This window comes from Anoplopoma fimbria, chromosome 9 (genome assembly GCF_027596085.1).
Source record: "Anoplopoma fimbria isolate UVic2021 breed Golden Eagle Sablefish chromosome 9, Afim_UVic_2022, whole genome shotgun sequence".
Lineage (NCBI taxonomy): Eukaryota > Metazoa > Chordata > Actinopteri > Perciformes > Anoplopomatidae > Anoplopoma > Anoplopoma fimbria.
Genome location: NC_072457.1, coordinates 6,956,199 through 6,968,117, shown reverse-complemented (window position 1 = coordinate 6,968,117; position 11,919 = coordinate 6,956,199). Strand labels below are relative to the sequence as shown.

General features: G+C 46.1%; 2 protein-coding genes across 2 annotated transcripts in view; both read left to right on the top strand.

Annotated features, from left to right (window-relative positions):
- Positions 1-3,028: 3,028 nt before the first annotated feature.
- LOC129095347 (cylicin-2-like) lies at positions 3,029-7,256 on the top strand. Its single transcript, XM_054603756.1, has 4 exons — positions 3,029-3,067; positions 6,329-6,460; positions 6,580-7,213; positions 7,251-7,256. Exons 3-4 carry the CDS (start codon positions 6,632-6,634, stop codon positions 7,254-7,256), a joined length of 588 nt encoding a protein of 195 aa, XP_054459731.1. The 5' UTR covers positions 3,029-3,067; positions 6,329-6,460; positions 6,580-6,631.
- myo15ab (myosin XVAb) overlaps positions 7,192-11,919 on the top strand; it is a 44,820-nt gene continuing 40,092 nt past the window's right edge. Inside the window, 3 exon segments of the mRNA XM_054604186.1 lie at positions 7,192-7,358; positions 7,361-9,222; positions 9,407-11,866. Of these exon segments, the coding sequence (XP_054460161.1) occupies positions 7,262-7,358; positions 7,361-9,222; positions 9,407-11,866 (4,419 nt within the window). The 5' untranslated portion in view covers positions 7,192-7,261.

Below are 11,919 nucleotides of genomic sequence, written 5' to 3'. Positions count from 1 at the left end.
GAATTTCTCCATATAATCGTATTGTGAAGAACTCTTTAGGCTTGCAGTCGCAATCTCTAATTAAATGGCGTCAGATGAATCATACTGACAGCTGTCACATGATCAATTATCATTTCTTTTTTTTAGGTTTTGCTGTCTCTTGTTCATGTTATGATTAAAGTATTGTGTTGCTTTTTACAGCAGTTTGAAGCTTTTTGCGACTTTCCCTGATACAAACATTTCACATTTATGTCCTGTAAGGCTCCTAAAATTCTCTATGCAAGTAAATATGACCTGCTGCTATACACACAAATGCAGTCTTTTATCATATTTAAGTCTATTTGTCATTGTCTACTAACCCTTACCTTTCCTCCTTCTCACACACAGACAAAACAAACAAACAAACAAACATACACACACACACTTACTATATCCATCTTGGAGTGGGTGTGAGATTGGAAGTGGCGAATGTGGACTCTGCAGGTTGGGTCCATGCTTGCTCCATTGCTGAGGGGTTCGGTCGGACTGTGTATAAAAGACAGATGCACAAAAATATTTTTTGGGTGAGTGACAGGAATATATCACTGTAGTTTTGAGTGCAACAGCCGTCAGGTGTGTCTCTGAACAGGAAGGGGCTGAAAATGTGACTCAAGGACACTTCAGCAGCAGGGATTATTTGAAACTGATGGACACACAGCGGGGCTCTCGCTAGTCCGGCACTCCACTAGCCCGGCCTGTTCAGGTGGAGCCTGTTAAGTGGATGTGGATGGATGTAACCTGCTGCTTTTCTGTCTTTCCAACTCTATCTATCTATCTATCTATCTATCTATCTATCTATCTATCTATCTATCTATCTATCTATCTATCTATCTATCTATCTATCTTTTTAACTATCTATATATGCATTTGTGCATTGTCTCTCTTGCTTCTTCAGCACACAGACAAAGACACACATGCACAGGTCTCTCTGTCCCGGTGGGAGCTTTCCCTCTGACCTGCTGCAGAGACCGGGCGTCTCGGAGCAGCTGCTTCAGCTCCAATCTCCTTCAGGAGGAAAAAATAATGTTGGTGCTCTGCTCACCGATCTGTTGCCTGCCATCCCACCAGCGGTGCCTGGTAGTGGGAAAGCTCACGACTCTAAACTCCATTCTAAACTCGTCAGCTGAAAGCCTGAGCTACTTTTTTTCTGCTTTTACCTAAAAAGTTTTGGCATTTCTTACAAGATTAATGCTATTTACACTTTAACTCTTCATTCCGATTACATCACCAACATTTCTTTTCTCTAATATTTCTTTACTCAAAGAACAACGCACATCTAGCTTGATATCTATTGCAACATTTTTCTTGAGGAAACATCACCACCTTCCTGAGACAAGGCTTTGTTATGTTATTCTAAGAAAAAAAAAATTGTAGCTTGTTTCTGCAGGATGTAGCCATTACTTTCCTTGAATGATTCACAGTGCCTAGAGCTGGACAAGGGGCCATGGAACATACCAAGCATTACAGATATTTAATGTTTCAGTGCCCTAAGCAAGCTGTTGTCAGGGGGGGACACAATTTATAGCAGCAACTCCTGGTTGCAACACTGCCGTCAAAAAAAATAAAAATAATTCAGGTAAGGCTTGATTCCAGAGAGCATAGCGACAACCCTGTAGCTGTGCAAAATAACTACAGAACCAGGGAGAAGGAAAAAGAATGATGCCCTCAGCAGTCATTAATCTCATCCAGTGGTTCTCGATTTTTTGGCTTGTCACCCTTTAAAAATAAATCATGTTGTGACCAGTTTAACCACTAAAGACAGATTTTTATTTATTTAAACATTTTAGAATGAATAAGTAAATTATCCAGTAAAACACAAGAGAAAAAAATACAAAGTCTTAAGGAGAGTCCTGAGCATAAACATGTTTTTTTTAATGCTTTTCTATCCTGTTTATCCTCTCACTACCCCTTAGGGAAGTCTTGAGCACCAGACTGGGAAACACTGATTTATTCTAATATATGATATGACTAAAAGAGAGAGCTTGGGTTATTTCATTGCACATTCGTAGCTGTACTTTTAGGCAGATGTTTAAGTAGCATAATTGATTGTGATGCTGTCAGTGGACAAAAAAATAAAAGCAGTGACCTGGTTTTGGTTAGTAAAAAAAAACAAGCTGTCATGTTGGAGAGCTGCCTGCACTGACCAAGACTTTGGCTGCAGAATAGTCAACAGTATATTAAGTGTATTGACCATGAACACAGCAAAATGTGCCTATTGGTGGGAAGTCTATGTAAATCAATGTTTCAGGCAACAGAGCTAAAAATAAAAAAATGAAATTAAAAATATATTTTTTTTAAAAACAGAGAGGTCTTGCCTCTTGGCTCTCCGCAGTTGGTTCAATATCAAAGCCAGAACAACTGTTTTGATACCGACAGCCAGCCGGTCGTGATGGGGGGGGAGACGGCAAGGTCGTCTGGGTTATGGAGCGACTGGGATGCTGCTGGTTTGTGGCTCTCTGCTGGTTTGTTTGTTGGCGGCCGGGTCCATCTGGCGGGCGTCAGAAGAACTGTCCATGTGTTGTTGTTGTGGTTCTCACTTTGAACCGTCATGAGCCATAATTATCCCCTAATGACACTACTTTAATTATTTTGTGTTCAGTCAGAGAGGAATAATGTTAAAAGTACACAAACCCCCTTTATTTACAATAAATAACGCCAGACTTCATTTAAGTTTACCCATCTTTGGTGAGTTAATTGTACGTCACTGATGCGGCCCTCCCGCGGAGCTCGTCAGCTCTCACCGGTGTGTGTGGAGCTCAAGCCCCCCGGGGTCGGGCCCTGGAGAATAGCGGTCGTTAAATATTCATCCTCCGGTCCCGGTGGCACACTTTTCCTCTCCACTGACCGACCCCTGCTGCTCTGAGCCGGGAGACCGAGTCAGAGGAGCCGCGCAGAGGTGAGGAGGAACCGTGTGAGTGGTTCAAACGTAAACGGGAACTTAATGCAGTTTTAAGTGCTTTTTTTTTTTTTTTTTTAAATCCTTCTTTGACCTTTAAGATGATGGGGAAACGTGACTACGGAGCTCCAGTGTGGGTGTTCCGGAGGAAAGGTACTCACCCTGCTCACCTTGAAACAGTTCAGTCTCTCTTTGGTTCATCTATTTCTCTCCTGCAAGATAAATGTGTATCCTGGAGTTAGACTATCTAATACATCTAAATTTCACTCATTATAAGACTGGAAAAAAAAAAAAGGTAATTGCTTTGTGTTGTGGATGCCTTTCACTTGCTGCAGGCCTGTAAAGTTACCTGAACCAACCAATGCCACACTGGTTAGGAGTGCTGCAGGTGTAATGCTGGTCCACTAGATAGCAGCAGATTGCTTCGTGTGTGTGTGTGTGTGTGTGTGTGTGTGTGTGTGTGTGTGTGTGTGTGTGTGTGTGTGTGTGTGTGTGTGTGTGTGTGTGTGTGTGTGTGTGTGTGTGTGTGTGTGAGTGTAAAGTGACAAAGATGGTCTACTGCTCCCCCTCAGGACCTGAATGCTTTTGATGAGCTTCATCAAGTCCACTTCTGTCATAAGTCTGCTTTTCTTTCTCCTGGGCATGTATCCCGGCCTCTCTGTGTTGTATCCTCTCTACAAATTCTATCAAAAGATGGAGGACCACCTGCCAGCAGCAATTGCTTTGGGAAGATGGAGACTGGCTGCTACTCAGAGCTTTTCACGTTTGATAGGGTCTTTTCATTATGCTTCAAAGGCAGATGTACGGTTAGAGACAAACCGTGGGAAATCAAGGGCAAAAAAAATGCTCTTTCATAACGCTCTCCGTCTTTTTATGCACATGTGCACCCACTCAAAGACATAACTCTGCATAAACACACTGTGCGCACATGCACGCACATGCACGCACATACACAACATGTGCTCTTTGCTGCTGGGTAATGATCAGATAGACTTGCACACCGGGACCAAAAGATCAGGATCTGGCAACCCAACACCTATACCCTGTAACAGGACATATCTGGCAATCCGACCCCTTCCCTCTGGAAGAGGAATAATTTGGTTGATGGCACTAATAATCACAGCCCTGTTACTGATCCTTCACTGGCCATGTGTGTGTGTGTGTGTGTGTGTGTGTGTGTGTGTGTGTGTGTGTGTGTGTGTGTGTGTGTGTGTGTGTGTGTGTTTCAGAGAGTCATTCCTCTGTTATTGATACCCAGAGCAAAGACGTCATATATCTACAATACAAGTGGGTGTTCCTCCTGCCTCTGCTCTCTCTCCTGCTGTTACGTATTTGGAAGAACTGTAGGTTGGTGGCTGCCTGCATTTCTCATATTGATGCTATTTAAAAATGTGAATGTTTCTTAGAACGATGCATCACTTATCTTCGCTCATGTACACACATACACACAAACACACACCTGGCAGTATATGTTACTCTGGAAAAAGAGGAGGAGTTGATTTAAGGTCAGATAACATAAAAGTGTGTGTATGTGACTTCTCATCTGCATAAGCATCAATGCAACGCATCAATGATAAGGAAATTACAGGTTGTTAGTTGTTGGATATAAGCAGATTTGATGACATCTTTCTGGCATTCAGTTTTATCTTCTGCATCCTATTTCTGTCCCTCTCTCTGTCTCTCTCTACCTTTTGTATTATTTATGCCCCGCCCCCTCAGCCGCCCAGGGCTCTCAAGTTTCACCTGTAGAGCCAGATGACAAATTAAGACTCCTTCTACGACCCGCCACAAGGAACTCCTCAGTTGCACTCAAACAAGTACACATATACGCACATGCAAACGCACACACATACACACAAACAGGCAACCCATCTGCCCTTCTCTCTTTCTTCCTCACACACACACACACACACACACACACACAGACACACACTAGCTGTCACACACTCTGAGGAGGGCAGTGTGAACAGAGGGCTGTGCTGAGTGAGGGAACGTGTTGTAGTGAGCAACAGAGGACGGAGTAGGTCAAACTCAGCTTCTTCCTTTGACCTAAAGACTTTGTCCCAGAGAGTTTTTGCTTCTGCTTTTTTTTTCTTCTTAATTGTTTAAGAAGACTCCTACTGCAAGGACGCAACAAATTTGAAGACTGCAGAGATTCTGGCGACCAGCACACTTACTCTTCTGTACTGTTTGTCATTGAATGTGGAGGTGACTATGATGGAAAGCTGTCTTGGTGAATGAGTGTTGTGACACTGCAACAGGACTGTGTATTTTACTGCAACTTTACAAGAGGAAGACTTGACCATAGAGAGAGAGAGTAGAGCTTGAACTGGAGTGACACATGCTTTGTTTGTGTGGTTTTGATGTTTGTACCCAATTTGACAAAGAGCAAAGCTGCAGGTATCATACTGTGTGTTAATTTGTAAAACCACTGAAAATCACTTTTGTAATGCCTGATTTAAACTTCTGCAGCTGTGCACTTTTGCATTCTGTGCGGGCTGGTATGTGCACTTCTAGCGAGTGCAAGGCTTATATAGTGCTGTGGCGTATTAAGCGTAGCATGTGATTTAAATTGTTTTCATTTTTACCTGCCTTTTACAAATCCGTTGTCAGCCAGTCTATGATTATTTCATAGGCGTGATTCAATAGTTCCTTATTCATTTGGCTGAAGAGAACTCCATGGCTGGGGGGAAAAAAATGGAGTTGGGTGGTGAAGAGGAGCTCCTGTGCCTTGAATTAATAAGGTTGTTGTTGTATCCCACCTGCTGGCTCTGATGTCCAATTAAAACTTCTGCAAACCATCCATGTGGCTACTTCCACAGAAGTATAAATTAGATATAAGAGTTTGTAGTGAGGTTACGCTTCATAAGACAGTCAATGCTATGCATACATAAGCAGATTTAGATCTCTAGAAGGTGTTTAGAGTTCTGACCCATTGAACTCTTTGACGTTAAACCCTATAATAGAGCTGGACATTGATGGGTAGAGATTGCGATCTCTTATTTGGGGTCGTATACCTCTATGTAAGAGCCAGAGCTCTCTCGGACTAGAGATTTAAGGGTAGTGTGCAAAAATAACGAGATAGGGCTTAGAGAGCTTGCAGTGAAGGAACTGTGTTGGGGATTCAGAGCAGGCTTTAGTCAGACGTTTGGGATACCTGGGTAGGGCTTGGAGATCGTTTGTTACAAAGGTGTGTAGCAGTTTGAAGCACAACTGAGGTGTATTAAAGAGATTGTGGTGCTAAGACATAAGCACTGACTTAATCATTTTGGTGTTATTTTAACACAGTTCCTAAATTGGGGCGGTGATATAAAGACCAAAGCTTACCTAACTCTATGGTTTCATTGTGTTTACATACATGTGTCTGTGTGTGTGTGATAAATATTGCTGACATTTAGCTTTACGCCTGGACAGGAGCCTTCATGGGGACCAGATTCGAGCAGTGTGGAACTGCTTTGGCCAGGTGGACCTGTCCTCATTCAAAACCTGCATCTAGTGCTTGCGCAGAGTCAACTAGGCATATCTAAACCAAGGAATCTTTTAAAGGTCAGACTCCTGATCATCTTTTCACACAAATCACATCATAATTTCTTTATTTTAAGCATAAAATACAGTGTTGCCTTCTGTAGAGTGTGCATGTAACTTTTGTGTTTGTGTGTTTGAAGGTTTACAGCATCCCAAAGAGAGGGCATGGTGTGCTCCTAGCCACTTGTGAAAATGCCCAAGAAAGACCCCAAGAAGGATGCAAAGAAGGGTGGAAAACCTGAACCAGAGAAAAAGAAAGAGGAGGAAACAAAAGGGAAGGATGATAAAAAGGGAGGAAAAGACGACAAGAAATCTGGCAAGGATGATAAGAAATCCAGCAAGGATGATAAGAAAGGTGGGAAAGATGATAAGAAGGGGGGCAAAAAGGGAAAGGTGGAGCCACCAAAGGGGAAAGATGATGGAAAGAAAGGAAAAGACAAAGGAAGAGGTAAGAAAGTGGAGTCCGAGGAGGATGAGGATGAGCTCCTGAGTGATGAGGAAGAGGACGAAGAGTTCAGTGAAGAAGAGGATGAGGAGGAGGAAGATTCAGAGGATGACAGGAGAGGGAAGGGGCGAGGAGGCAAGGGGGCCAAGGGAAAGAAAGGGGGAAAGTCTAGACGTGGGGATTCAGAAGAGGATGACGAGGAGGATGAGGACGAAGAGGATGACTACGAAGAGGATTACGGTAAAAAGAAATCAAAAGATGGCCGCCACCATAAAGGTGGGAAATCTGATGCTGATGCAAAGAAGAAGAAAGGCAAAAAGAAAGAGGAAGCTCCACAACTTCCGAAAAAGGAAATCCCAAAGAAAGGTCTGAAGAACATGTCCAGGATGTTCATGAAGTTTTCTGGCTTCAGGAGGCGCAGGAACAGCAGGAAGAAGCTGAAAAGTACATCACGCTTGTTCCTGGGGTTGGGGAGGAGAAAACCCGCATCGCTAAGAAGAAACGCCGCAAGTCCATGCTGAAGAACACCTCTCGATTCATGATGAGGTTTAAGGCCAGCAAAAAGAGGAAAAAGGAGAAGGAGGACAAAGAAAAGGAAAATGGTGGGAAGAAGCCAACCTATATGCTGCTTCGTCTGGGAGGAGGTAATGATTCAAAAAAGAAGGGGGGCTTCTTCAAAAACCTATTTGGAAAAAAGAATAGTGACGGGCCTCCTGACGACTTCAAGAACAGAAGTGTGTTGCTGGGTAAGGTTGCAGGAGCAACCAACTGGCTGACCAAACGCTTCCTGTCCACTAAAATGCGAGGAAATGCAGGACATCACGACAGGGACGGACAAAGAGCGCACGGCCGATATGTCAGCTCTAGAGATCATCTTCATGGTTACCAAAACAATGGTTATGAGCATGAGGATGAGGCTTATGGATATGACAGGGGACATTCAGTCCGCCAGAAAGGTTATGGAGGCTATGATGATGGTTATGGTGGTTATGGAGACGAGGCAACTGCAGCATATGGAAGCCAGGGTCAGTTTGGTTACTATGACAATGGAGCAGGGGTAGCAGACCATCAAGACCTGGGTTATTATGAGGAAGAAGGACTCTATGATCCAAATGCAGAATATTATGAAGGTGGTCTTTATGATGATGGCATGGGGGACTACTATAACCCTTATACCTCCGCTCAAGGCTACTATGACAACCAGGAAGCCAATAACCATGGTTACCAGCAACGACAGGCAATGGCAATGTATGGTGACGAGGGTCTGGACTACTATGCACTAATGGGTGAGGACTATGTGTATGGTGGAGAGGTAGATGGTGTCCTTGACCCTCTGGCTCAGGGTTATTACGATGAAAATGGACAAGGAGTTTACTACGGTGATGGGCAGAGGGGTTACTATGACAACGAGCAGGCAGGTTATTATGAGGACCCTTATGCAGCAACTATGGGAATGCAAGGGGGATTTCCACCAGACTATCAACTCAGTTATAATGATGTGGGCATGCCCTATCAAGACTACAGCTCCCAGCAGGCAATGGGGTTACCACCAGGAGGCCTGCAGATCTCTGGCTTTGGAGGGCAAGGGATGGAGCAGGTACAGGGCCTGTATGGGGACCAGTACGCAGACCAGTATGATCAATATGGGAATGATACCGGTGGAGTTCAGGGAGGGGAGATGACATTTAGAGTTCCGAGACCTCAAGTGCGCCTATTTGGGAAAGAGCGTCTAGATGTGCCCCTGCCCCCTGCACCTACTTTGCCATCTGATCCAGAATTTGAAGACATGTCAGAAATCCAGTATGAAGACCAGTATCCTCTTGCACCAGGTCAGCTTGGTGACATGATGTCAATACAGCAGCAAATGGGAATGTCACCACAACAACAGATGATGATGTCTCCTCAAGAACAAATTATGTTTTCTCAACAACAAACCATGCTGTCTCCTCAAGACCAAATGATGATGCCCCCACAGATGATGTCACCGCAGCAACAGATGATGTCACCACAGCAACAGATGATGTCACCACAGCAACAGATGATGTCACCACAGCAACAGATGATGTCACCACAGCAACAGATGATGTCACCACAGCAGCAGATGATGTTACAACAAGAACAAAGTATGTCCGCCCAAATGATGCCATCCCAGACACTGTCCCCACAGCAACAAATGATGTTACCGCAGCAACAAATGATGTTACCACAGCAACAGATGATGCCCCAGCAAATGATGTCACCACAGCAGCAGATGATGCCACAACAAATGATGTCACCACAGGAGCAGATGATGTCACCACAGCAACAGATGATGTCTCCACAAATTATTTCACCACAGGTAATTCTAGCTCTGTTTTGGCATTGATTTTTGTATAACCATAGTCTTTCATGCAACAGGAAGTTGTAAAACCATACATTTTCACTACATCTTAGATACTATATTAATCACTTCTACCCCTTTTTTTTTCGCATGATGTTCTCATTTTTTTGTACACTTAATTTTTGTTTTGTTTTTATGACAGCAGATGATGACAGACCCGATGATGATGTCACAGCAACAGGGTTATGGCCAAGTGATCCCCACTCCAACTGCTATGATTATTAAGCAAGCAAATATGTCCCCCCGTCCTGCGCGGCGCCTGCAACCCTCTCCGACTCCATCCCGCCGCTCTGTCATCATGCCCTCCCCACAGATGCAGCGCCATCCCTCTGCCATGGCCTCCCCAGTACCCTCCCCTATGCTTCCACAAAGACGCAGCCCCTCCCCACAACCATCCATGAGGAACGGGTTCATAAATGCCCAAAGACCCTCCTCTGTTATGTCCAGACAAATGTCACCTCATGCCTCCCCCATGGCCTCCCCCCACACCCGTCGTAGAATGCAACCTCAGAGATCACCATCTCCCATGGCTCGAGCACCCTCCCCCCCTCACTCTCCCCGTGCCTCCATGATCCTGCGAAGTCCTCCACCCTCACCAAGAGCATCAATGAGACGGCGTTCTCCGCCTTCCTCACCCCGTGCTTCCATGAGGAGGCAAAGTCCTCCAGCCTCACCCACTCCAGCCCGCAGCCCATTTGGGGGGAGGAAGATGCATGGTCCACCCTCCCCTTCCTTCTCCCCCGGTCATGCATCTCCCCATCACTCTCCACAGCTCAGTAGAAGACCATCTCCCTCTCCCTCACCATCTCGTCGCAGTTTGTCCCCTGCAGGACCGCGGCCTGCCCCATCATCTCCTACCCTGTCTCGTCGCTCAACTCGGCTGCTCAGGGACCCCACACCATTGGCCCGTCCCAGGATGGGGGGAAATGTTCCTTTAGGTACGGTTAGGCCCTCACCTATGGGTCTCCGAGGGCGCCCTATGCCCCCGCCCACCCAGAATGTGCGTCCATTCCGTCCTTCCTCCATACGAAGCAATAGGTCTTCTGTTCTCACTGTGGACTCCTCCCTCGCCTCCCCTTTTCACTCCCCTCACATGGTCCACCGTGCCCCCCATGGGAGGAGAGAATCTGGCCGATTCCATCCTCGCCCTGTGGCCCGAGGACGTCCCCTCATGGCCCAGCAGTCTATAAGAAGAATGCCTCCTGCCTCTCCACAGCCCTCCCTTAAACACATGCCACATCCTGCATCCCCACGCCACTCTCCTCGACTTTCTCGTCAGTCCTCCCCCCACCTGCCCCCTCGATCTGCCCATCCACGTACTTATGCACCAGAACCGTATGTGTCTGGCCCGTATGCCGATGCTTATACTGAGCCGTCGCATCAGTTTGTTTCCCCCTCTTCTCCTATGTTATCTGGTGCTTTGCAGAACCAAGCTATCAGACAGGCGTCTTTCGCTTCCCCCTTCGGCCCAGAGCAAGCCCAAATGGTAGACATGGGTGTGATGGTTACAGAATATGTAGAACCTTATGCTCTCTCATCCCCTTCGCTGACTGGGGCAATGCAAAACCAGGTTATCCGGGATGCATCCTTTGTTTCCTCACTGCAGACACCAATGTCCCCTTATGAACAGCCTATGGCCCCTTCATCTCCCATGCTGTCTCGGGCTCTGCAGAATCAAGCTCTACTGGATGCATCTTATGTTTCTCCCTTACAAAGGCCAATGTCCCCTTATGAGCAACCTATGGCCCCTTCATCTCCCATGCTGTCTCGGGCTCTGCAGAATCAAGCTCTAATGGATGCATCTTATGTTTCTCCTTTACAAAGGCCAATGTCCCCTTATGAGCAGCCTATGGCCCCTTCATCTCCCATGCTGTCTCGGGCTCTGCAGAATCAAGCTCTAATGGATGCATCTTACGTTTCTCCTTTACAAAGGCCAATGTCCCCTTATGAGCAACCTATGGCCCCTTCTTCCCCAATGCTGTCTGGAGCTCTGCAAAACCAGGCAGTGAGAGAAGCCTCCTATGTGTCTCCTCTTCAAAGGCCTCAATCCCCATATGCCTCATCTGTACCTTCCACTCCAATGCTGTCTGGAGCCATGAGACATGGTCAGGCACTAAGAGGCATGTCTTCTTATCAAACTCCACAGCTCCGTTCACCATACGGACCAACAGTTGTTACTCCATATGATTACATCTCTGAGCCTGGCCCGTCGCCACTGCTTCATGATGCCCTGCAGAACCGTTCTCATTTGCAGAACGTCTCATCTTTAAGATCCCCTATGATGCAACGCCGGAACCCTTATGCACCAGCTGGGCCTCAGCTCCATAATGCTCTTCAACAGAACCCAAACTTACGCCAAGCATCTTATCAGACACCCATGCAACTCAGACAGTACCCGTATGGACCCCCACCACCCTCTTCACCAATGTTAGGAAGTGCCCTGCAAAACCGACAGCTGATGAAAGCATCGTACCGGCTGCCAGATGGAACCTTGGTGTCACCATATGCAGCTTCACCTTCGTCCCCGTTGCTCGGCAATGCCTTGCAAAACCAACAAGTCCGTGGAGCCTCGTACACCTTGGCCGATGGATCAGTTATCAGGGTAGGTATAGGAGGAACATGTCAAAATGACTTTTCAACCTGCCATGAATGTTT

Coding starts and splice junctions, on each gene's coding strand:
- LOC129095347 (XM_054603756.1), top strand. CDS start 6,632: ATGCCCAAGAAAGACCCCAAGAAGGATGCAAAGAAGGGTGGAAAACCT.